The sequence below is a fragment of the Schistocerca americana genome, chromosome 5, assembly GCF_021461395.2.
Source record: "Schistocerca americana isolate TAMUIC-IGC-003095 chromosome 5, iqSchAmer2.1, whole genome shotgun sequence".
Lineage (NCBI taxonomy): Eukaryota > Metazoa > Arthropoda > Insecta > Orthoptera > Acrididae > Schistocerca > Schistocerca americana.
Window position 1 is genome coordinate 200,701,928 of NC_060123.1, and position 26,653 is coordinate 200,728,580.

The 26,653-nt window shown below is 42.7% G+C and overlaps 1 protein-coding gene across 1 annotated transcript in view; it reads right to left on the bottom strand.

Annotated features, from left to right (window-relative positions):
- The window catches only part of LOC124616262 (basic proline-rich protein-like), a 94,600-nt gene extending 73,236 nt beyond the window's left edge, over nucleotides 1-21,364 (bottom strand). The window contains exon 1 of the mRNA XM_047144566.1: nucleotides 21,227-21,364. Coding sequence (XP_047000522.1) covers nucleotides 21,227-21,364 — 138 coding nt within the window. The remainder of the gene's footprint in view (nucleotides 1-21,226) is intronic.
- Between the last annotated feature and the right edge of the window lie 5,289 nt (nucleotides 21,365-26,653).

A 26,653-nucleotide genomic window follows, 5' to 3' on the forward strand; every position in this document is an offset into this window, starting at 1 on the left:
TTGTGACCTGACCTGCTATTTCTCAGTTTAGTGGCTTCTCAGCAATTGGTTTGACAAGGGCTGAGTGCACTCCGCTTACGAACAGCACTCAGCAGACCCGGGCAGTCACCCATCTAAGTGTTAGCCATGCCCGACAGAGTTTAACTTCAGTGATATGACAGGAACCGGTGTTACCACTGGGTCACGGTTTTTCTAGGTTCTATTAAAGAAAAATAAATTTTACTGTTAAACAAATATTACAGAAAAAACTAACATTATGGAAACTAAATATTACAGAAAAATCTAATATAGAAAAATAAATACGTTTACAATAATAAGAAGACAGGATCGCAAATAAATATTTGGCAATGTATCTGAGACCTACAGGTACGTGAGTACTATAAGTCGCGGTTCAGGAACTCTTTCATATTAAAATGACGCTTGCAAGAGGAACTGCCTTAATTTGTTTGAAGAAAAATTCAAGAGTTCATCACCTCCTCAACACTTAAAACGTGTGAAGTGAGGGCATAAAAATATTACAGCCACTGAAGTGGATTTCAAGAAAACCGGACAATCAAATCCAACCACCAAAATTTGTGATTATGGATATAGCGCCACCCGACATCCGCAGAACGACATCTCAGAAACGGAGAAAAATAGACAGGAAATGGATCCCAGACACTAACTGTTTGGATATGAAACACAGAGACTTAGAATGAGGTCAAGGAGGGGCTTCATGGGCACATAATCAGCAATTCGATCAGCACCTGCAACTCATCGAACAGAACTATGACGAAACTCATTAACCGAAATGCCTCAGGAGAACATCAAAGAGAAACGTGCTTCGGGCTTTTATCTGCCGTATTTTGCATGGAAGGCACTAAACCGACTGAGGACAGGGGTGTCACGATGCAAGACGAAGTAGGGCTCCTTGACGAAAGACGAGTGCTTTAAGTGCAGGACTCACAACGTGCCCTGGTCTGCAAAAGCCTGTCCGATCCTTGCACCACAGAAGATCTATACACGGTAAGTGTTACGGCCATGACGGCAGCGGAATTCTGGAATTTACGGTCTATCTCACTGTAAATCAGTAGTGCCTGGCAGAAACTTGTTGTTGTTTTTAACTATTGTGTATTATCTAAGTCCTGGATACCTAAAATAAATGAATAAATAATGGGAAATTCACAGAAACAGAACGTACCAGCGCTACCTGAAAAGTTTTCTTACATGAAACGTTTAAAATAAGCTCCTGGTTACGTTCGGTTGACATCTACAGTAAGCTATAATTCTTAGGTTCACAGCCAGTGCTTGTTCCAACTGAACGACGGTAATGTTGACGTGTGACTCGCACCATTGCTTGTGCAGACATGCGAGTAACTTCACTGCTAGTGCTGAAATGCAGCTACCTTCATTGCAAGTTATACGGACTGCACTCCTGCGTGCATTGCAAGAATGATTCCGCAAGGAAAAATCAAGTTACATTAATGTTCTCCGTAGCAAGTAGGGTTGTACAAACATCACTCATATGTACATTTTACGGGTGATGCCTGTGAGAAAGAATCGCATTATACTGATATTCTGCTTTGGAAGCTGTACATTTGAAATTAAGAATAACCTTCAACTTCATCCAAAAGGACGTTGAGGCTTTGTTGTAAGGTTACATCATCATTTATGGGTCCTTGTTTTCCTTTTGGATGATTTTTCTTCTGTACAGCACAAAGGAAACGTGCCAGGAGTCGATTTTTTTTATTAGTAACGAAAATTACATTGCTGACTTAAGCTTTGCTGCAAGGGAGGCGTTCTGCCAAACGTTAGGGTTTACTCGCAAAGTTCCGAGAGTGTACAATTCTAGAAGAGTCGACATGGTTCAAATTGGTCTGAGCACTATGAGACTTAACATCTGAGGTCATCAGTCCCCTAGAACGTAGAACTATTTAAACCCAACTAACCTAAGGACATCACACACATCCATGCCCGAGACGGGGTTTGAATCTGCGACGGTATAAGTCGCGCGGTTCTGAACTGCCTAGAAGAGTCAACCAGTATATTGCAGCCTCCTAAGTACTCGCCTACCTCGCAAAAAGGAGGAGAAGGAATCTAGTGTTTAACGTCCCGTCGACAACGAGGTCATTAGAAACGGAACGCAAGCTTGGATTAGGGAAGGATTGGGAAGGAAATCGGTAGTGCGCTTTCAAAGGAACCATCCCAGCATTGGCCTGAAAGGATTTAGGAAAATCACGGAAAACCTAAATCAGGATGGCTGGAGACGGGTTTAAAACCGTCGTCCTCCCGAATTCGCAGAAAGGCCATCAAGATGAAATTAGAGAGATACGAACCTTCACGGAGGCTTACCAACACTCGTTCCTTGCGCACTCGATGCTGACTGGAATAGGAGAAAGGGGAAATATCTGTGCATAAGTTCGTAGCGTTTTGTTTTGGATGCTGGTATTCCGGTTTTTATGGGTTCATTTATCGACTGTCATTTTTATTTTGAGTTCATTTTTGATATTTGAGTTTACATATTGTTATTTCGTCATCTGCTGATAGTGAATGGAACTGAGGACGGTAGAAAATATAGCATCAAGTGGAGAAATCGGAACATTTCCGAATTATTGTTCTGTTTGAATTCAGTATGTAACGCTGCGCTTTGGGCACACGATACTCTTTAAAGCCTGTACTATGGTAAGTTGACGGGCTTCACCTCATGAGAAAGGATTTTCGGATATATGTTGACCGCGTGTACCTGAATGGAGGCAAAATCATACTTACACCCACTGTGTAGTAAGAATGATACGTCAAGCAAGCTTGAAATGCAACTGCACGTCAGGACGGACAAGAAACAACACAGCAGATGCTACCAATTTGTTAATAATGCGGTCGCCAGCCTAATTAGGCATTAACTGAGTTTCTTCATTGTACAAGTTGATGTACGTTCGTGCAAAACGACACGTAATAACACTGCATAATATGGTAAATTCTAGAACCAGAAAATCTATTGAACTGATAATTTCACTTTCTATACTGATATGGATAAACCATAAATATATAACACCACACTATAATGTTTACTACAAAACTTTGTACTGTCTATTGATCTGATTAAAATTGGGCATAGGTTACCCTAGAAATAGCACTTTCGAAACACACACACAATGTCAATTTTGATAAAGGTAAAACACTGATAAATTTTGGTTTTTATTTTGGCTTTGACCTTGCTGGTCAAATCAGTTTAGAACACTTCAGAATTCAAATGAATAAAAAGGGGGGAGGGGGGACCCTGAAACTGTTACGATCACTGTATTAAAACAATTAATTACTGAAATCATTATGCCCTCAAGATTTCCAATATATGATTTACTACTCTTTTTGTCTTATTTCCTGCTCATTTAAATACCATTATATCTGTCTCGAAATAATTAAGCTTCATTATTAAATCAATATCAAAATTATCTCCCAACTTTGTCAGACCTTTGTTATTCGTCTATTGGTTCATTAACAAAAAAGTTCTTTAAACATCATTCTAACATAGCTAGGTCTGCAGGTAATTATTATTAACATAAACTTTAATTCTTCATTTCGGGACACTCGGATTGCACAACATTTGGAAAGGACCCTGGCTAGGTTAGTTGTGAGGATAATTAAATGATAGGATAATTCTGGTAAAATTTAAGTTGTTATTGAACAGTATGGAACAAAAGTAACGCTGGTCCACACGAATACAGTACTAAAAGTTTCAACCCGTTCGTATCGATGCGGCGGTTGGCGGCGGCAAGATGGCGAGGCACAGAGCACACATACAACCACAGCTATGGCTCTTGACGTATCGGCACTTTAATTCTTCTTAGCGTCGCAATACTTTTCCATTTAGTGCCTATGGAATTTTGTCATGCTGTATAGGCGTCGGAACGGCATATCCGAGGCTCAATAAAACTACGTCTTCCAGGAGAGCCTCCTCGATCCAGAACGTGTTGCTCAGACCAATGCCCAACTCCGACTATCACTGCTGAGCCCGTTATGCCGTGCAGCGCCCGTGTGCATTTTCCCGCGCTCGCTTGCCATCCACCTTTTACCGCTCCCTTACAGACAGGGTATTCACCAGAGGTTTTGCATTCTACATATCCTAATACATTGCCTACGTATGGACCAGACGCACAATTACAACTTTAACATCTTACAACAGTTTCAACATTTGTTACACTTCAATTCTATTACAATATTGCTTGAAATTTGACATAAACATTAATACCCACATTGAAAAATGTTTACAGTTTTCTTAACACAATGACATGAAACAAAAAAAACTGAAATCAGAACATCAATTACTCCAGTTTAACGAAAAATCAGATGAAACAAAAATTATTTGTATGTACAATAGTACAACGTCGTTGTTGTTACAAGTAGAGGGATGACAACAGCGGAGTCAGCCAGAAACAATTGCTCCGTTTATGGGGATAGTGCCATTGCACGGAAAATAGGCTTGTAGTTTTAAGGAGGATCGTTTTGACATTAGTTACTCTCCACGTTCAGGAAATAATTTGGGGTTTGACGAAGATTGTTTAAAAGCATCAAACCATAAAGCACAGTAATTCACGTTAGTGTACTCGATAACTGGCAAATGTAATCGACTAAGATCATTCCACCATCATGCGACATTTGCATGTAATGAGAAAGTTTCAGAAGTCGGGTGTATGTGTACCACGTTATCTAAGCCAAAATGACAAAAATTAGCGGGTAGTTATATGTGCGTCTCTGCTTCCTCAGTAGGCCGTGAATAAAACCGACTATTCCTATCATATATCATTACTGGCGGCGAGAAATGATCCCTTTTTTATGGTAACACGAGGAAAAGAAAGGGATCGTTGAGCCCAAACAAATCAGTAACTCACCCTACAAAGACCTGCTCGCATCCGCAAAAGATAATTTTATGTATCTGGTGGAGCAGTGTGTGGTGTACTGTGAATTGCTTCCCCGGGTTTAACCATCACTGCTGACATTTACTGTGAACAACTGAGACGTCTTGCAGATGCAGCCCGAGAACAACGATCAGGAAAACTGCGTATAGTAATGCTGCTCCACGATAATGCCACCCACATTCTGCTACACTAGCAAGAAACACTATACAGAACCTAGGTTCAGGAGTCATTCCGAGCCCATTTCATACACCTCATCTTGGGCCCTCATATTTTTACCTTTTCCGCTCTCTATCGAAACACCTTCAAGGAACTTCTTTTCCGGATGACAAGTTCTTCGCATAAAAACCATGTGATTTACACAGTGGAGGAATCGAAAGTTACCGCAGCGCTGGCAGACTCTCGTAAATAGAGAAGGAGAGAAGAAAAAACTCATGCAGGGAGCAGCGGACTCGCCTCTGTACTTCATGACCGCACTTCTACAAACTGCCGACTGTCACTGACAAGCAGGTCGCAATAGTCCCGAGGAGCAGTCGCTGGACGGCAGAGCTCTGCTGGCAAGCCGCGGGTGCAAATGTTTGCTCCTTCTTCTTCGTGAATAGCCGGTCGCTGTGGTCGAGTGGTTCTAGGCGCTTCAGTCCGGAACCACGCGGCTGCTACGGTCGTAGGTTCCAATCCTGCCTCGCGCATGGATGTGCGTGATGTCCTTAGGTTAGTTAGGTTTTAGTAGTTTTCTAAGTATAGGGGGCTGATTACCTCAGATGTTAAGTCCCAAAGCGCCAGAGCCATTTTTGAACTTCAGATGTTAAGTCCCATAGTGCTTAGAGCCATTTGAACCATTTTCTTCATGAATGCGGCACGACTTACCGAGAATAAAAAGTTCACTCAGTGTCAAATGTAACCCTAGTCATAATTCTGTCCCATATTACGATACAGTGGAAACGTAATTTATTTGATTGGGTCATGTTACACTTGAGAGATATCGGAGTTGTCCTTCGACAGTGATAGCGGGGCTCTTTTTTTCTATGAAAGAGAATATTCTGATAATTGATTGAAATGTTTTGTTAAAAATTCTCTTTTATGTTTGTTAAAAGCCACGGCTAAATTTTCTCAGGGTGCTACCGCCAAAAACATCGTGCGTATTCCAACGTGAAGACATCCGTCTTACTCACGATGGATTTAAAAAAAAATGTTTCTTTAATATTACGCGATAAGCCAATTAAACACAATGCTGATTTACTTTTTCTGTTAAGCTTGATGCTCCACCATAGCTGCCTATGTGCAATGGCAGCGTACACATATGTAGAAATTGTTCTTAATAAAACTGTACTTCTGGATAAAAATGAATTGGAAAATTCTATAAGTCGGCGTTTTGCATTTATTGAGATTATTTTTTAATACTTTCAGCATTAAATGACTATTAAAATAGCATATATCGTTTTTACTATTAATGGCGTCGCTACAATACTGAGCCTATACAATATGATCACGGGAACAGTTAATTATTACGTAGCTAAATCATGGGCAGGAAAGGTACTTGCTACCGACAAAACACAATTTCAATGATTATTTTATATATATTCAATATATTACTAGTCTGGAATACTCTCTTTCAAATTCTAAAGGTGGCAGTGGTAAAATACAGGGAGCGAAAGGCTATTTACAATTTGTACAGAAACCAGATGGCAGTTATAAGAGTCGAGGGGCATAAAAGGGAAGCAGTAGTTGGGAAGGGAGTGAGACAGGGTTTTAGCTTCTCCCCGATGTTATTCAATCTGTATATTGAGCAAGCAGTAAACGAAACAACAGAAAAATTCGGAGTAGGTGTTAAAATCCATGGAGAAGAAATAAAAACTTTGAGGTTCGCCGATGACATTGTAATTCTATCAGAGACAGCAAAGGACTTGGAAGAGCAGTTGAACGGAATGGACAGTGTCTTGAAAAGAGGATATAAGATGAACATCAACAAAAGCAAAGCGAGGATAATGGAATGTAGTCGAATTAAGTAGGGTGATGCTGAGGGAATTAGATTAGGAAATGAGACACTTAAAGTAGTAAAGGAGTTTTGCTATTTGGGGAGCAAAATAACTGATGATGGTCGAAGTAGAGAAGATATAAAATGTAGACTGGCAATGGCAAGGAAAGCGTTTCTGAAGAAGAGAAATTTGTTAACATCGAATATATATTTAAGTGTCAGGAAGTCGTTTCTGAAAGTATTTGTATGGAGTGTAGCTATGTATGGAAGTGAAACATGGACGATAAATAGTACGGACAAGAAGAGAATAGAAGCTTTCGAAATGTGGTGCTACAGAAGAATGCTGAAGATTAGATGGGCAGATCACATAACTAATAATGAACTATTGATTACAATTGGGAAGAAAAGTAGTTTGTGGCACAACTTGACAAAAAGAAGGGACCGGTTAGTAGGACATGTTCTGAGGCATCAAGGGATCACAAATTTAGCATTGGAGGGCAGCGTGGAGGGTAAAAATCGTAGAGGGAGACCAAGAAATGAACACACTAAGCAAATTCAGAAGGATTTAGGTTGCACAATAGGATAGGGTAGCATGGAGAGCTGCATCAAACCAGTCTCAGGACTGAGGACCACAACAACAACATATTACTAGTATTACTACAGATAATTGTATTAGTCACAGACCATGAAAAGAAGCGTCCGTCAGCTAGAAAATCAGAACCAAGAAGACAATGAAACAAAAAACGTTCATCCCTTTTGTACCAAATGACAAAGATACTACACATTACTATTCCGAGAGCGCATATAGCGCTTCCATTGCTGTGTATCCATAATTTAATTTATACCCATTTTTTTCTCTGCGGAGGCTGTGCTACGTACGATACCGTGGAAACGCAATTTATTTGAGTGGGTCATGTTCCACTTGGGAGATATCGGAGTTGTCCTTCGACAATGATATCGGGGCTGTTAGCACCCCAGCACGAACGCCGCTGTACGGAGGTTTCCGCGTGGGCTGACGCGGTGACCGGATGAAAACTGCCGCTCCCGCCGGATGTTGTGTGGGTCCTCTGGCGTGCCATCTGCCCCGCGGGAGTACACAAGCCCCTTGATTAGCGCACTGGGCCGTGCCGGCGAGGGACGAACGGCTGGTCCGCCGACGCGCTGGAAGGGGTTTCTGCATCGGGTTCGCAGGCCAGAGGGGGCACGGGCGCGTGAAGATCAACGCAGCGCCGCGACGGGGAGAACTGCACGGAATGGGACGGGAGGCTCACCCCAAAAGAGCCCTTCCAGTACGCAGACCACACTGGAAATTACAGCGGGCTAAGCCTCTGCTTCTTCCCGTCATCGTTTCATCACACAACTGTCAGTACTTCATTGTTGTACCATTTCGACATTTTTCTATAATTTGCGAACTTACTACTTAAGATTATGCTAAATCTTCATTCTGACGTCTTTGGCCGGGATTTCCTGTTTCAAATACTCCTTCATATGACTGCCTTTGTTCTTCCGTCCATGTTCTTCCGGTCATTGTAGTTCTTCTTTGGGCAGGAAACAATTTCATATTCTCTTTCGAAACATGTGTGTTCTGACATAGAGCCTCGAAGTTGTTGCACCATCCGAGGTTTTTCCGAGCATCTTTAATACATGTTGTAGCGTTCTTATTGTTCCAAACGCAATGAAATATTTTTTGGGCGGACTATTTTTGTCCATTCTGTACATGTCTTCAAGCAATATCAGCCTCCTCAACGTTCTCGTGGGCTTCTTTATTTCTCAAGAGCTTACAGCCTGCTTCGGTCTGGATTCTCCTTTGCAGGATGTCCAACTTCTCTAGTTTTTACTTCATCGAGAGGCCTCATTACTAACATACAAGCATCCGGTTTTGATCACAATATTACAGTGTCTCAGCCTAGCATTAGTGAACCTATACGCTCTCATCATTTTTGAGATCCGATCGCCTATCGCAGCTGTTCCTAGTGTACTTCTTGCAGTGTCTCTCATATACATATATATGGTGAGTCACTAACTATTGCCACCACTGTAATCGCGTCAGAGATATGAAGGTCAACTTTGTTCTTTTAAATGAGATGCTATAGTTTGGTACTTATTTTCTGATAGCGGCTATCGAGACGAATCAAATTATGTGTAACAGTAAGGTCTTTGAAGGTCAACGAAGGTCAAAAAGGTGGCATGAACGTCCATTTACAGAAGGTGTTCGAAGTGATGACCATTGGTATCAATGCAGTGTTGCAATGTTCTTATCATGGATAAGCATGTGCTTCGATTACAGAAATGATAAGGAATACCACTCAATCCATGATAAGAATATTGCAGCACTGCATCGATACCAATGGCCATCACTTCGAACACCTTCTGTAAATGGACGTCCATGCCACCTTTTTGACCTTCGTTGACCTTCAAAGACCTTACTGTTACACATCATTGGATTCGTCTCGATAGCCGCTATCAGAAAATAAGTACGAAACCATAGCATCCCATTTAAAAAAACAAAGTTGACCTTCATATCTATGAAGCGACACCACCTAGCAACAAAAAGCAACGTCATATTACGGCCCCTGTTGTCCCATGCAACTTCTGTCCCACAAACTCCTAGCAACAAGAAACGAACGTCATATTATGTCCTCCGTTGTCCCATGCAACTTTTGCACACAAGCTTTTCAGCTCCTATCATACTTTCAGAGTTATTCTTGGTAGCGATAGTTAGTGACTCACCCTATATATATATAGGGAAACTCACGTTCGATGGAAAATGTGATCATACAATTAGAAAACTACAATCTGCAATCAGATGTTTAACACACACTACAAGCTGCACACAATAAATTCTTAGGAAATGACAAATGTGCACTGAAATGCATTGAAACAGAGATAGGAGAGATAGGACAGATTACCAGACACACACACACACACACACACACACACACACACACATATACATATATTGCAGATTGTAGTTTTCCAATTGTATGATCATATTTTCCATCAAACATGAGCTTCCGCATGTTGTCTGCTAATTGTGCCTGTTACTCAAATCTCTTACATTCTCGTTCACGGGATGCAACCATCCTGGGTCCAGTGAATTTCAGTATGGCTTCAACATGTCGGTTATTGCTGAAATACGAAGTGGTATCCATCAGTTTCCGAAATATATTAAGTATAATTGTTACGTCTTACCTATTTCATATTCTGCACCATTACCTTCAAAGCAGCTCCGACCTCAACGTTTCTGACACTTTTGAAATGCACCCTATAAATCTGTCTTTCTTAGAGTGTTTATCACCATCTGCGAGTGCGCTTGAATCTCTTTCACAACGACAGATCTTCACCATTTCAATTCGATTTTCATGAGCTAAGCCTGATGAATACTGAATGTGGGAAACAAATGATACCTTGCTTTCAGGAAAAATACCTCCAATAATCAGAGACATGCTCGACCGAGCACTGTAATGGTGAAGTATTCAGCTGTTGGTACACCACTTCTCTGCTCCTATGTCCTCCCTCAAAAGTCTTGGGGAACAGCACCGTCTGAACTGGTGGGACGAACTCTTTAGGAGCAACATAGTCAATATTTAGCCGAGATGAAGAAGGTTTCTCTCATTGCTATGATTGATGCTTAGTTCAAGGGTCGGGTCATAGCCATAAAACTAATTTTCGTCACCAGTGACAACCGCTGAATGTTTGCTCAATCTTGAAGCAGTTTTGTGTTACCTGCATATTTCCTCGCTATATTGTATCTGATCGTCATGAAGCAATCGTGGCACAAACTTCGTCATAATATTTCTCATCATCAGTTCTTTTGAAAAATACGTTTACTTTTACAACAAGTTATTCCTAAATTGTTGCAGAGGTCTTCGACGTTCTGTCTACCATCTGAATCAGAACCCTCACATTCTTAACATGGGATAATGCCTGTTGACAGCCGACCAGAACGATCACATCAGTAGATGATCACCCGTTTTTGAAACACTTGTACCAGTTGTAAGTCCGATCTAAAGCGCTACGTCCAAAGCCGTGCTTCCAAATTTCTTGCGTTTCGGCAGCGGTTTTACCAATTTTAAACCAAAACGATAAAAAGACATGCTGCTACATTAAGTCAGCTTGCGAACAACCGCAAACTCATGAAAACTCGAAATGGAAATACGCTTTCCAACAACTGACCAAACCACTCGGCTCACAGCTACTTCCCACACTGGTTAAGAAGTGTTTATGCTTAGACACCTATCGGTATCTAAATTTTCCAGTAATTTTTTGTACCCGAAATACAGATTTCTGGTACTTTTGAATACCATCTCGTAAAATAAAAATTATTAAATGGAAAAAATAAGTATTTTCAAATATTAAGTAAATTAGAGAATGAAAACAGAATACAATTAGTAACACTGCCACTATTACACAACCAGCACATTCCCCACGTTTCATTATAGTTAGTGTCGCTGCCTGGATTTCTGCTGCGTCTGCTTCTAATGTTGTCTTCTGATAGATCTTTAATTCCTTCAAGGAATCTTTATTGGTTACTTACTTCGTGTCTCTCTTCTTAATATTAGAAAGACATATATTTTGCAAGAAATTCATATCATCGTTAGTCCTGAAGTACAGATTCTATCCTAGACCTTTTTCTTTCTCCTTCGTAATCTCTTACTGTATTTCTTTCTCGTATTTGATCATGTAGCCTCAGTCACTCTTCTGACAACGCTATCAATCAATACGTTCTGTTCGTTCCTTATTTTGGAACTGCATACTTCTTACCTACTTCTAGTCGTAAATAAAATGTTGCTTCATCTACATCTACATCTACATGGTTACTCTGCAATTCACACTTAAGTGCCTGGCAGAGGGTTTATCGAACCATTTTCATACTACTTCTCTACCATTACACTCTCGAATGGAGCGTAGGAAAAAGGAACACCTAAATCTTTTCGTTCGAGCTCTGATTCCTTTTATTTTATTATGATGATCATTTCTCCCTACGTAAGAGGGTGTCAACAACATAATTTCGCATTCGGAAGAGAAAGTTCGTGATTGAAATTTCGTAAATAGATCTCGCCGCAAAGAAAACCGCCTTTGTTTCAGTGACTGCCACCCCAAATCGCATATGAGATATATGAAATTATATGAGATATGTTATTGTACTGAGGAACATTTCTTCGTATTGATATGCTAAATTGAAGGTTATTTGCAAATATGAATATTACTGCATTTTTACTGTCAGTTAGTACCACTATAAACTTCTTCTTTGGTGTTTAGTAATCAACAAACTATAAAGAGAGAAGTACTGTGTGTCACCTTTACCTGATATCAGCTTAACAGCAGCATTTTCGTGCCAAAACACCGATCTCTCTATAAAACACCCATTATTCTCTGCTACCACTGTTCTAGTTCTTACTGCACACTTTAAGTTTCTGAGGTAAGTTATTCTCTTGAAGAAAATTTCAATAATAGAACCTAGTCTGTTTTACTGGCACAGAATGGTACGATAGTATTTCTGGATGTGCAACATGGTGGTACAAGAGGGTCACTAATGAACTCAATATACATCAACAATTTCTTACCTTGCGCCACCAGCTCTCAGAAGTTGTTCCCTGACAATGTTGTGTGGAAGAGATGTAGATCGATATCTGTAGTGAAACTGAGAATGATTTAGTATTTACTGTTGACATACTCAATGAAAACTGGATTGAATTGCAATATGTCTTCCTGGACGCCTCTGTGTTATATTGTGGATAAAAAGGTCGGTTCGCAGTATTTTGTGCTAAAGATTATTTGTCCAGCTTGGAAATGAAGTGCCAGTCTGTCCGTAATCGTTGTATTTGAGCTGTGGTCGAGACCTACCATGCTGGCCTAACGGGTAATAACCTTCCCGCGATGGCAGATCTTTCTTTGCGCTTGAAGGAAGTAGCTTTTTCAAACATCTTGCAGGAGGTAGCAACTACCAGAGGCGTTCTGTTAGCTGCAGCAGGAGTTGACTGATGAAACGCCTGGTTTTCTGCTTCTTAGTCCGACTGGCTGAAAGGGCTAAATGTTAAAACTGATTCGTTGAGATGCTGGAAACTCGTGATGAAAAGCGTCAGCCTGACTTTGGACTGCCTCCTCTCAATTTTAATTCATTTATTCACGTAATCAAACCTGCCGATGTTTGCATTTAACTCCCACCATTCTCTGCTCTCCTAGCTTTTATTGTAGACCACAAGTTTCTGAGATATGTTATTGTACTGAAGAATATTTCTTCGTATTGATATGCTAATTTGGAGGTTAATTGGATCATTCCTGCGATGTTAAACCGATCCACAGGGGATCGATGACTGGGTGGGTTATCCATATGCAGCTGCAGTTCATCTCTTCCTTTTAATTTCTTTCAGATTCAAGCGTGTATAGTCCGTGAATGTAGCGACGCCAAGCATATGCTAGTTTCATGGTTGCATGTGACTTGCAGAAACAAGTGGGAGGGCAAAGCTGGTCGCAATTTATTTGGCGGCCTTTCCGATTGTTTGCTTGGTTGATTTGAGAGAGGGCACCAAACAAAGAGGCCAATTATCCCATCGGACGAGGGAATAATGGGGAAGGAAATCGGTCGTGCACTTTCAAAGGAACCATCCCGGCATTTGCCTGAAGCAATTTAGGGAAATCACGGAAAACCTAAATGAGGATGGCCGGAGGCGAGTTTGAACCGTCATCCGCCCGAACGCGAATCCAGTGTGCTTATCACTGCGCCACCTCGCTCGGTGACAGCTCTGAATTTAAGATTCCTAGCGTCACAGTGGTTCTCCAGCCTTGAGTCAAGTCAATTTACTGTCACGAATTTTAAATTTGTTATTTGGAAACTCTAAACAGGTCGTACATATTCATTAATCATGGTGACATACAATGTTATATATTGTATCAAATATGTTAACAGCATTGGTGATATTAATGTAGAAATAAAACATGACATCTGAGAAAAACAAGTAATTAAAAAAATAACACAAAATAGAGGGGATTAAGTAAAGTTCCAAGGGAATAGTTTCCATCTTACATTACTAGACATCTTACTGGCAGCCTACGAAGAACTCAAGCTTTGCTTTCTAACTGCAGCTACACCTATTTCTAAACCTATTGTTGCTAGACTATTCTAAGTCACCCACCCTGGTATGTGCGTGCCTCGGCAATCCTCGAGGCTACGAATACCCGTTTTGTGGGTGGCCATAGCATTCTTTCTTTTCTTTTTGTTGGGTATATTTTCTTCGTATATTACCGTGTGGTTACAATAAAACTTACCATATTTAAAACGTTATAACAGGAAATTAATTACCATACTAGAACCAAGCTTGGTACCACTAATGTCCAGACTATGGTGTGACTGACATAGCCCCCTCGACCAGTTCCAACTGTGACACCCAGGTGTCGTGATCAGTCATTGTGATTCACAGTCTCACACACCTGACCTATCGCAGTGCACTTGTTGATGTGTCAACATGAGCTTGGAAAAAAGGAGCAGGGCATTATTGGTGAAGCTCTATTATCAAAACAACAGTAATGCTGCAGTTGCGCTTTGAGAATATCACCGGCTGAAAGAATTACGGAAGGGTCATTTTCCTCCACCTGCTGTGCGGAACATGAAGAAGAGGTGCGAATCAGCTGGGGAACTGGGCGTCGTTCCGGGAAGAGGACGACAACCGGTTGCACCACAGGTGGTTGATGATCCCATGGTCTACTGTGCGGAGTTGCTTCGAACCGTTCTCAAATGGTATCTGTACAAGATCCATATCGTACAGCAGCTTGCACCACAGGACGCACAACGACGTGTTGACTTCGCTCTCCACTTTCTCGCAAGGATTGAAGTTGTCGAGGGCTGACCCCGGACAATCCTATGGACAGACGAAGCACATTTTTCTCTGACGGATGAGGTAAACACACAGAATTGCCGAGTATGGGGCTCTTCACCATCAGTCACTGTGCATGAAGTTCCTCTGTATGGTGAACGTGTCACCGTATGGTGTGGCTTCACGGCTACGTTCATCATTGGCCCGTTCTTTTTTGAAGTGGTTGGCGCTGAAGGACCGAAGACGTGCAGTGTGATTGGCCAGCGTTACTGCGATATGCTTCGTCAGCCTGTCATACCTGCCCGATGGGAGATAAATGCATTGAACTCAACATTTTTCATGCAAGATGAGTCCCCACCGCCCATCGGTTGTGTTGAACTGCTTCTCCGAAATACGTTAGGAAACGATCGAATTATCAGCTAATCGTTTCCAAATGTATGGCCGGCGCGAACACCTGTTCTCACTCCCTGTGATTTCATGTTGTGGGGCTACCTACAGAACAGGATTTACCAGGTGAATATTCACACATGTGCTGAGCTGAAACGCAGCTTATGAAGAGAGGTAGCTAGCATACCTACAGAAATGCTCCGTTCTGCTGTACAGAATGCAATCCTGCGCTTTCAGACTCTTCAGGACACTGTTGGATGCCATATCGGGCCTCTTTTGTGGAAGTAATGGTACCGGTATGTAATGGTATGATGTACCCTAGCAGCACATTAAAAGTCTTTCAACAGAATTGATTCTGCATTATTTCTCTTCCCCATGTCCTTAACATTAATGCTGCCAAGTTTGGTTCTCTCATACGGTAATTAGTTAAAAAAAATGGTTCAAATGGCTCTGAGCACTATGCGACTTAACTTCTGAGGTCATTAGTCGCCTAGAACTTAGAACTAATTAAACCTAACTAACCTAAGGACATCACACACATCCATGCCCGAGGCAGGATTCGAACCTGCGACCGTAGCGGTCGCTCGGTTCCAGACTGTAGCGCCTAGAACCGCAGGGCCACTCCGGCCGGCCGGTAATTAGTTCCCTTGCTATATATTTCTCTTATGTGACCTATTGACATTTTTATTGATACTCAGAACTTTTAGATGTCCGATGTGCTATCATATTAACTTTAGCCCGCAAGTGTTGGTCCCTTACAATTGCTTTCAGATCACAGGTTAAATGTCTGCAATCTCTCTCTACCTTAAAAAGGGGCATCTGAGAACGACATGATCAGCGGAACCTTCCTCTACACATTCACAGGTTTGTGCGTTACTACACCCCAATCGATGCAGATGTTTGGGATATTGAACATGACCTGTTAATAGGTGCACCATACCTCGAGTAGGAGCTATGCCGTGAAGTCTGAGCCTGTTCCTGATGCTTGAGAATATGCTGTAAACACACCTTACAGTGCTACTAGCGTCCTAATCAGACTGCCATTTATCTAACTTCCAGGCTCGTGAATACATTTTACCAGTAATATGCGTTCCTGACATCTCGTATACTCTATCATATTACTCACGCCCCAACCAACGCAGCGCTGCTCTGTAATGTACCACGATGTCCATTGAACAAAACCCGAGTATCATCAGCAAACCCACTAAAGGTGTAGTGAGCCTCATAAGTAAGCTCCACCGAATTCGTCGCAGTATTGTTTTTTAGCTATCTAGTCAAGGTGATGCTCCCAGAAGCTGGCAGCGAAGCCTACAATGACGTTGAAGATATCTTCGTGATACGACCACAACAAGTGCAAAGGTAATTTATATCGAGCAGTGCCGACAGGGGCATTATGCATAATTTTGGTCTCTTTCTGAGTAACAGATTTTACATATTCTGGAAAGTATCTTTCCTCGTCCTGAAGAATGCCTAAATATCTAAAAACGGTGCTGCGTTTTACAGGAATTCCGTCAAGCCTCAGGGAAGGATTTCTGGCAAGAGAAAGTTTTCCCTTCAGAGGTATTCATGTGTTTTTATGAACAGCTGTAGTCAGTTCGTCGCTCTTGCACCATTGCTGTGTCTGAGCAAGCACTTCATCCATCTTTTCTTGAAGGCTCACCCTGGAGTCCGCAAACACAACTACTAGAATGTCATCTGCATATGCGACATCACCTTCAATAGCATCTGCCCCGTCTAAGTTCAGTACTAAGATCCCAAAACAGTAGACCTCTTATGGAGCCTGATTACCTTGCTCTGTCCCGCAAGCCATTGGACGCTATGCCAACTACAATAATCTACCAGGTTTTACACAGTCATTTGGTGATCCTGAAATCTTTAAGGCTTGCGAACGTCCCAGGCCACCAATGATTATAGAATGAGTGCGACAGCACTCTTCATTGTCGAATATTCCACAACCTGAAGAGCTCTATTAACCGCATCGTCTGTGGACTTCCATTTCCTGAATCCATATTGACACTGGTTTAGACGCAAGAGCTCCCTGTGCGCCTACAGCCAATCACAGAGCAGACGTTCCTGAACTTTGGCCAAGACGTTTAATAAGGAAATATGTCTATAGCTTTCCGATGATGCCGGGTTTTTATCCTTTCCCTTTTTGATCACTACTGCTCTAGCTGTTTTCCATATCGCAGGGCTCCTACCCATTCGCAAAGCCTAGAGATAACACCAAAGCTTCGAACGAGTTGGCGCAGTGGTTAGCAAACTGGGGTCGCATGCGGAAAGGACAACGAGTCTAAGCAGTGTCCAGTCATCCAGATTTAGGTTTTTCCTGATTTCCCTAAATCGCTCCAGGAAAATGACGCGATGGTTCCTTTGGAAGAGCATGGCCCATTTCCTTCCCCATCCTTGACACGATCCGAGCTTGTACTCCATCTCTAATGACCTCGATGTCGACGGGACGTTAAACCCAAACTTCCTTCCTTCCTTCTTCATACCAAAGGCTGAGTCCTACACTAGGAGGCGCCCGGATTACACTGTCAGAGGGACGCCCAATCAGTACAAGGAAGTACGACCTCTGGATCTTGAGACACGTAGAGCTGGACAGTGCTTGCGTTTCGCAGGCCCATATAATGATACTAGAAGAATCCCCCTGGCTGTAGAAAACATGAAAGCAGTTTCTCGCTACAAGGGCATGTTTCTGGAATGCTGGCTGAAAATGTTTTCAACTAGATAGCATCTTTCTACGTTGCATGAGAAGCAGGCGCCCCTTTGAGCTATGCTTTGTTTTCTGTTTTGTGGAGATTATGATGCCTCCTACTGATGCCTCCTACTGGCACTTCCGCGATCAGCGAAAGTGTGACGTCCTTTTTCTATGCCCGGCAAGTATTATTAACCTCGTCGAGATATATGGAAACGAGGCATTTCGACGCTACCTGTTATTGTGTCAGTATTTGCTGATAATATCCGCTCTTTGCACCAATTTGAGTATATATGCGGGGTAACTTAAATCTTTTAAAGTCTCTTTCATCAATAAGTTAGACTGTAATTATTACTATCGTCTGGCTGCGTCGTTTAGCTATTGCCACCAAAAATGTTCATTAACAGTTACTAGGCGGCCAATTCGCGCTTCAAAATGAATTGATATCTTTGATTAGCATAGCACATGTACACCGAATGAATTTCTTCAAAAGACACAGGGTCCATTTAAAACAGCACGATATTTTGTCCGTTGACAATTTTTTCCTTTAATATCAACGTGGAATAAACTATTATTATTATTATTATTATTATCATCATCCAGAGATAATCTAATACATGGTTCACTTCTCGTGATACTCTGTTCGAAATCGTATGACCCTACAGTTTTTCCTCAATGCCGTATCTTTGCTTTGATTCACTGCTACGAATGGTCACACTTTGGGTCGATAATAAATACCCTAACAGGGTCTATAATCGAAAGTCAAGTTGCGACGCGATGCTGATTCGGCAACAACAGACTTTCTTAAAATGGAATTAATGATATCGATCTTTTATCACTTGAGATGTTGGCTGTATGTTAGTGTTATCTCAGTTTTCGTACTTTTGACAGTAAATTAAACGAACAGAAATTTACTTTTAATTAACCCGGCTTTCACAGTGGAGCATGAACTTCAGAGCCGCGAATACTCAGGACTCAAACACTAAAAGCTCGGACACTAAAATCTCGAACACAAAGACTCCCAGATTCTAAAGACCCCCAAAACCTAAAGTCTCCCAGACGCTACTGGCTTAACAGTACGTGCGTTAGGTTTATTTAATAACTGTGAAACAAAATCTAGATTCGTTAGAAACTCTTTGTGTTGTGACTTGGCAAGACAGCCAAGCCACTAGGAGGTAGCCGAAAGGCACGCGTTTAAGCTCACGCAGGCTGGCGTGAGGTCTGGAACAGTTAAAGGAGTTGAGTCCAGTAAAAAAGTACGTAGCTTCTGGAATACTTAACTTTAATCCATAATTGGTGAACATCGGTCTGACGGTACATGCATCACAAGATAAATAGCAATTGATAATGGCGCCTTGCTAGGTCGTAGCAAATGACGTAGCTGAAGGCTATGCTAACTATCGTCTCGGCAAATGAGAGCGTAATTTGTCAGCGAACCATCGCTAGCAAAGTCGGCTGTACAACTGGGGCGAGTGCTAGGAAGTCTCTCTAGACCTGCCGTGTGGCGGCGCTCGGTCTGCAATCACTGATAGTGGCGACACGCGGGTCCGACGTATACTAACGGACCGCGGCCGATTTAAAGGCTACCACCTAGCAAGTGTGGTGTCTGGCGGTGACACCACACTTTTAATAAAGCCCCTTGCTACTTTGCATTATAATACTTTATTTTATTGGCTCTAAACATACCTTTTTTTAAATTTTCTCTACTTTAAAATGGGAATTCATGGTTTTATATGAAATATAGGAATTGTACATGGCCATTCAGAAAATATACATAGGCGCGAGACGTAACTCTGCTATTAAACTTTCCATTGGACAGAAGCTTTGGAACTACCCTCCCACTGTTGCATGAATGAGCGCGAAATTACAATACCAAACTCTGGAGAGGAGAAGCAGAGGAGTCTTGGTAGGTTAGGTGGTAAGTATCCTTGGAGTGAAGTTGTCTTGGGTAGTAGCTTTCTCTGTACACTTTTCGTGCTCCCTCCGCACTTAGAAGACTTTGCGGCGATGAGTTCCAAAGGCGGAAGATCATCAGAGATGAGAGACATGTGGCTAGCCTGCAATTGATGTATAGGATTCATCTGGTTGTGGCAACACACGTCTTTCAGCTACTGTTTTCAGCACACGACTGGTAAGATATATCTGCGGTGTAGTATTTTGAGACTTTGATGAAGTTCGGCTTGATAGGACCACGGGTTGTATTCATTCTGTAACCGTCATACCATACGCGTAAATGTTCTTGTGGCTTGTTAGTGATTTATTCTATAAAGTATGGTGTCTGGCACTGCGTACCACATCGGGGTCACATTTACGTAACCACTCACGCAACCAGCTCCTAATGATAAATTCTGAAGTTGTCTTTCCAATTCAGTGTGGTATAAGCATTTGATCACCTGGGCCAGAACGGTCTATTACCGCCGAGCTCTGAACCAAAGTTTGATAAACGGACTTACGTGAGCTCCCATGAACCCAAATACTTGTTGTTACGCAACAGAAACACTAATTATATTAATGAAAATTAGTTACTTGAATAATATCAAAATAGGTCCAAGTAACTCGATTATAGTGCCAGTGTCTCTACATTTGCATATCTAACATGAAATGGGACAGAATTTCTAAATGTTTAAATTGAATTAAAATCCCACTAGAATTACATCCGTTTTTTCTGTATGTGTTCACATGAGATCAAGAAGGTACTAGGTACAGTGAAGGACACCACTAATGGTTACAGGTTTGTTTAATCCATGGGGGAAAAAATGAAATGGAAATGAGCTTATGGCATTGTTGGCCGGGAGGCCCCATGCGGGGGAGTCCTTTTTAGTTGACGCCACTTCGGCGACATGCGGGTCAATGATCATGAAACTGAGGGTGAAAGACACACAACAGCCTGTCTCCTGCCGGGTATCGAACCCGGGCCCCTCTGCGTGACAAGCGGAAACGCAACCGCTACGCTACGGAGGCGGACAATCGACGGGAGAGTGCCACAGACATACTGAAGGAACTGAACTGAAAGACACTTGCAAAGAGACGAAAACTATCCCCAGAAATTCTGTTAAAGAAGTTTCAAGAACGGTTTTAAATTATTACTCTAGGAATATAATACAAACCCATAAGTATCGCTAGCATATGGATCGTGAGAATAAGATTAATTACTTCAAGCACAGCGGCATTCAAACAATCATTCTTCCCACGCTCCATAATACGTGAATGGAACAGGAAGAAACCCTAACAACTTCCACAATAGGAGGTAACCTCTGCCATGCACCTCAGGGTGGTTTGCAGAGTATAGATGTAGATGTAAATGTAGAAATTCTTTTGCGTAAACATGCGCAGCGAAACATCGACACAAACGACGCCCACCATTTTGTCAAATCTGCCGTCAATCAATATTTCTCCAAAACACGAGCGTCGTACACACTGAAATATTTGACAAATTGATGATCGTGTGCGCGGACTGCTTTCTTACTGGTACGAGGCGCATCGTCGAGTGAAGCGTGTAAAAGGCGAATCCTGGCGGCAGTGGGGGCGGCGAGCAGCGCAGCCCCCAGGGAGGCGACATTACAGCGCCGCGCACGCCCCCAGGGGCGCAGCCGCCCCCAGCCATCCCACGGGATCTCCGCCGCCCGCGGTACACTCGCGACCCGGTCCCGTGTTCCCAGCCAGCACTGCGCTGCCTGGATAACTGGAGCAAAACGCGCGCACGGGAAGCGCATTTGATCCAAATACCTGGCACTGATTGAATATGGCTGCTGCAGAATATGAACGGGAGTACGGTATAGACCGAGCACTCCAACTTCTGGCAAAAGTAGTCACGACGCGGCAAATCTAGCCGCCAGTGAAGCCGATTATTTATTTATTATGAGATCCAAAGAAGTCTATAATGCAGCTACCTCAAGAAACTCACATGGCTTGCACGTTTTACGTACATGGCAGTGAACTGTGTACCCATTAGTACACTCGCTCTCTATTGTCTTATGAAGTACTGCTCAACACAGATTCCGAAAACTGCCTTGAAAAAACCAGTTAGAGAATGACAGTGCCAGTACAGAAACAGGTATTAGTGATCATGATGTCACCTTAGCAACGATCGTTACTACACTTAGTAAATCCGTCAAGAAAGACAGAAGAGTATTTATGATAGAAAAAGTAGATAAGCAGTTGCTAGCAGCCCATTTAGGCAACGAATGGACGTCATTTAGCTCCAGTTTGACGGACGTAGAGGAATTATCCGAAAGTCTCAACTACAGGGTGACAGTTATGGAACCATACGAAATAAAATCGTTATAACTTCTTAACGGTTTGCGCTAGGACGTTCAAATTGCATGGTTGGCCGCTGGGCGTGATAGTTATTAGTATGCGCATGCGTGGTTTGGTTGAGCGACGAAGCCTACTTTCATATGGATGGGTTTGTCAATAAGCAAAATTGGGGCATTTGGGGAAATGAGAATTTGCATTTCGCGATCGAGAAGTCTCTTCACCGTCAACGGTTAACTGTTTGGTGTGCAGTGTCCAGTCATGGAATAGCTGTTGCGATATTCTTTGATGGTACAGTGCTACTGAACAGTATGTGAAGGTTTTGGAAGATGATTTCATCCACTTTATACAAAGTGGCCTTGGTTTCGACAAGATGTGATTCATGCAAGACGGAACTCGACACCATCGAAGCAGGAGAGTGTCTGATGTCTTGGAGGAGAAGTTTGGGGACCGCATTCTGGCTCTGGAGTACCCAGACGCCAGTGGCATAGGCCTCAGAAATGGCTCAAATGGCTCTGACCACTGTGGGACTTAACATCTGAGGTTATTAGTGCCTGAGACATAGAACTACTTAAACCGAACTAACCTACAGGCATCACACACATCCATGCCCGAGGCAGGATTCGAACCTGTGACCATAGCAGCAGCGCAGTTCTGGACTGAAGCACCTATGATGGCAGGCCTATCAAACATGTCATATGCTAAATCTAAATGTCTGTAGTGACGCTAGTATTGGGGCAAGGCCGGTTTTACCCTACAGGGTGCCCCAAAAGTTCCATTAGGATGACGTCACCCACCCCCAGGCTGGTTCTACTGACAGGGTGTCCCAATAGTTCTGTCATGATGATACCATCCAAGATGGCGGCGATGACATCACCCCCACCCTAGGCCTGTTCTACCGTACAGGGTGCCCCAAAAGTTCTGTCACGATGATGTAATCCAAGATGGCAGCTGTGAAGTCAGCTGATGATGCAAGTACCATCATCCAAGATGGCGAGAATGTTCCACGCCCCCTGCCATGCCCCCTTGACAATAAGTTCTAATTCGATCAGGACAATGCAACCTCTATGACTAACCTATGAACATTGTGGGAATGAAAGGTCACTTGGGTTACCTCCACTAATCTAAGTGATATGACTGCCACCTCATCCTAGGGATTGGCGAGGAAGGACTCAAACCATGCTGGACATAAATCTTTATTTTGAATGCACTATTTAGTTAAACAATTAGATGCAGTACCAGCATCCAGTGAAGTCGCCATGGGGTCTGGAGTCCAACTGACCTAATACACAGGGCGCTGTTGTCCATTCTGTGATGTAATCCAATATGGAGGTCATGACGTCAGCCAATGGTGCTAGTATCGTTATCCGAAATCATTGTAAACAGTGTGTTCACCACGAAGTGTGGACCTAGCACACGGTACTGCCATCAGAGAGCGTTGTCATCTGTTTCGTGATGTAATCCAAGACGTTGGGGGGAAATGGCGGGAAACAGTGTGGTTGCCACCAGGTATGGGCCCAGTACACAATACTGCCACCAGAGGATGCTGCCATCCATTCCATGACATAACCCAAGATGACTGTCTGGAGGGGAAGATGGCTCATTCTGCGCTGGGCTGTTGGAGAGAGGAAGGAGTGTACTTTATTTATTTAGGATCAATTTATTTAGGGATGGATTTGAGGTAGTATATTTATCACACTGATACAAAACACATGCTCTGACATGCTTGGGGTCGCGCAACACAACCTACAGACCTGTAAACCACTTCTAAACAACACACTACAAACAACTTCTAAATTACCGAAATAATTGGAGTACAGATGTGAAAACTGCTCCTAAATAATGCAGTACACTGATATGCAGACACAAAACAACTCGTAAACTGTCCCAGTAATGTATAGCACAGCCTATAGACCCATTTGCAAAATAATGCAACACATACTCAAACAACAAACACAGACACCGCCAGCCACCCCCTGACCTTTGGACTACAGAAGAGGCTAGCAGCAGCCCCCATGAAGTGACACAGTCATCAGCTATGATGCCACACACAGGTGCCCATTCGGGCAGGTGGAAGCATCCCTTTCATACTTGACACCTGAGAAATTCCTCTCGAAATACGTGATCACCTAGGCACTGTTGCTGATGCGACCGAATGGGCTCGAAGACCTATTTGCAGAGCACGTCAATGCAGGGCACAAAACAGCATGAGCCACCACTCTCACGCCACTGCTACCTGCAGCGAGCAGTTGAAAGTTACTTCCATTTCTGGGTAAACAGTTAGAGTTCCCCGAGTGTTATACTGACGTCCCAGAACTCCATCATGTGCTCTTGCTGGTCCCATATGCGAGACACCTCTGGCAGAACGCTTGTTTTACCATTGCTGATGCGATACCTGGGGATACTGATGTCACTGAATAGCTCAGGGAGAATTGTTCCTATCGCGACATACGAGACACGTCTAAATATGCTTAACTTCCCAGTGTCACTGACGCAATGCTGGGATGTGCGTGGGCGCAGCTACAAACCATCGCAGGCACATCTAACAAGGTTCTCAATCTTATGCTGATGTCACATAGTTTTGTAAAATAAAAACCGAGTCGACCTCTCGGAAATTGTGTAGTGACCCACAAGCAGTTAATGCTCGTTTTCTTGATGCCTCAGTTTGCATGCACGGAAACTCTTGCCCTACCAGAACCTGTTTACAAAAATAGCGCTGAATAACCTCAAAAGCATTCTTCCTCATGGTCCTAACGTAACACCCCATCCATCACATATTACCTTTCCTGTTTTCAACATATGCAAACGTTCTCACCACTATGTAGAAACTCCTATATCCCAGCATGAAGGATGTCGTGTGAATGAGTCGAGAATTATGGCTGGTTCTTAACGAATTTAGCCTCCCAATTATTTGGAAGCATTGTACGCCTTTTCTTTTTTTCTACAGATGAGACTTTCTGCGGGAAAAACTATTTTACGCAGATAGCCATATTGTACCGACAATTAAATCCTGCTAAGTGCCCTACATATCATCAAATATGTAAAGACTCTTACTCAATTATACTTCTTTCCCACTGAGGACAGGAGCTTGAATATTAGAGCGTGAAGCTGAGCTCCAACCCAGCAATGTATCACCGCATCCCTTGTCGATGTAGTAAACATGCAATTCCTATCCTGCACCATACAAAATCAGCCTTTTTACATCATTCGTACATATACTGAGAAAACAGACAGCATCGTATGTATCCCTCAGAGCACTAGATATTTTTCTACGAAGTCGTCGGTCATCCACCCCCAACGGGTACCCAGAGCACCCTCAGCAGATAGGAATAGAAAAGCAACTGGAATCACTCAATAGAGGAAAGTCCACTGGACCTGATGGGATACCAATTCGATTCTACACAGAGTACGCGAAAGAACTTGCCCCCCTTCTATCAGCCGTGTACCGCAAGTCTCTAGAGGAACGGAGGGTTCCAAATGATTGGAAAAGAGCACAGATAGTCCCAGTCTTCAAGAAGGGTCGTTGAGCAGATGCGCAAAACTATAGACCTATATCTCTGACGTCGATCTGTTGTAGAATTTTAGAACATGTTTTTTGCTCGAGTATCATGTCGTTTTTGGAAACCCAGAATCTACTATGTAGGAATCAACATAGATTCCGGAAACAGCGATCGTGTGAGACCCAACTCGCTTTATTTGTTCATGATACCCAGAAAATATTAGATACAGGCTCCCAGGTAGATGCTATTTTTCTTGACTTCTGGAAGGCGTTCAATACAGTTCCGCACTGTCGCCTGATAAACAAAGTAAGAGCCTACGGAATATCAGACCAGCTGTGTGGCTGGATTGAAGAGTTTTTAGCAAACAGAACACAGCATGTTGTTATCAACGGAGAGACGTCTACAGACGTTAAAGTAACCTCTGGCGTGCCACAGGGGAGTGTTATGGGACCATTGCTTTTCACAATATATATAAATGACCTAGTAGATAGTGTCGGAAGTTCCATGCGGCTTTTCGCGGATGATGCTGTAGTATACAGAGAAGTTGCAGCATTAGAAAATTGTAGCGAAATGCAGGAAGATCTGCAGCGGATAGGCACTTGGTGCAGGGAGTGGCAACTGACCCTTAACATAGACAAATGTAATGTATTGCGAATACATAGAAAGAAGGATCCTTTATTGTATGATTATATGATAGCAGAACAAACACTGGTAGCAGTTACTTCTGTAAAATATCTGGGAGTATGCGTGCGGAACGATTTGAAGTGGAATGATCATATAAAATTAATTGTTGGTAAGGCGGGTACCAGGTTGAGATTCATTGGGAGAGTGCTTAGAAAATGTAGTCCATCAACAAAGGAGGTGGCTTACAAAACACTCGTTCGACCTATACTTGAGTATTGCTCATCAGTGTGGGATCCGCACCAGATCGGTCTGACGGAGGAGATAGAGAAGATCCAAAGAAGAGCGGCGCGTTTCGTCACAGGGTTATTTGGTAACCGTGATAGCGCTACGGAGATGTTTAATAAACTCAAGTGGCAGACTCTGCAAGAGAGGCGCTCTGCATCGCGGTGTAGCTTGCTCGCCAGGTTTCGAGAGGGTGCGTTTCTGGATGAGGTATCGAATATATTGCTTCCCCC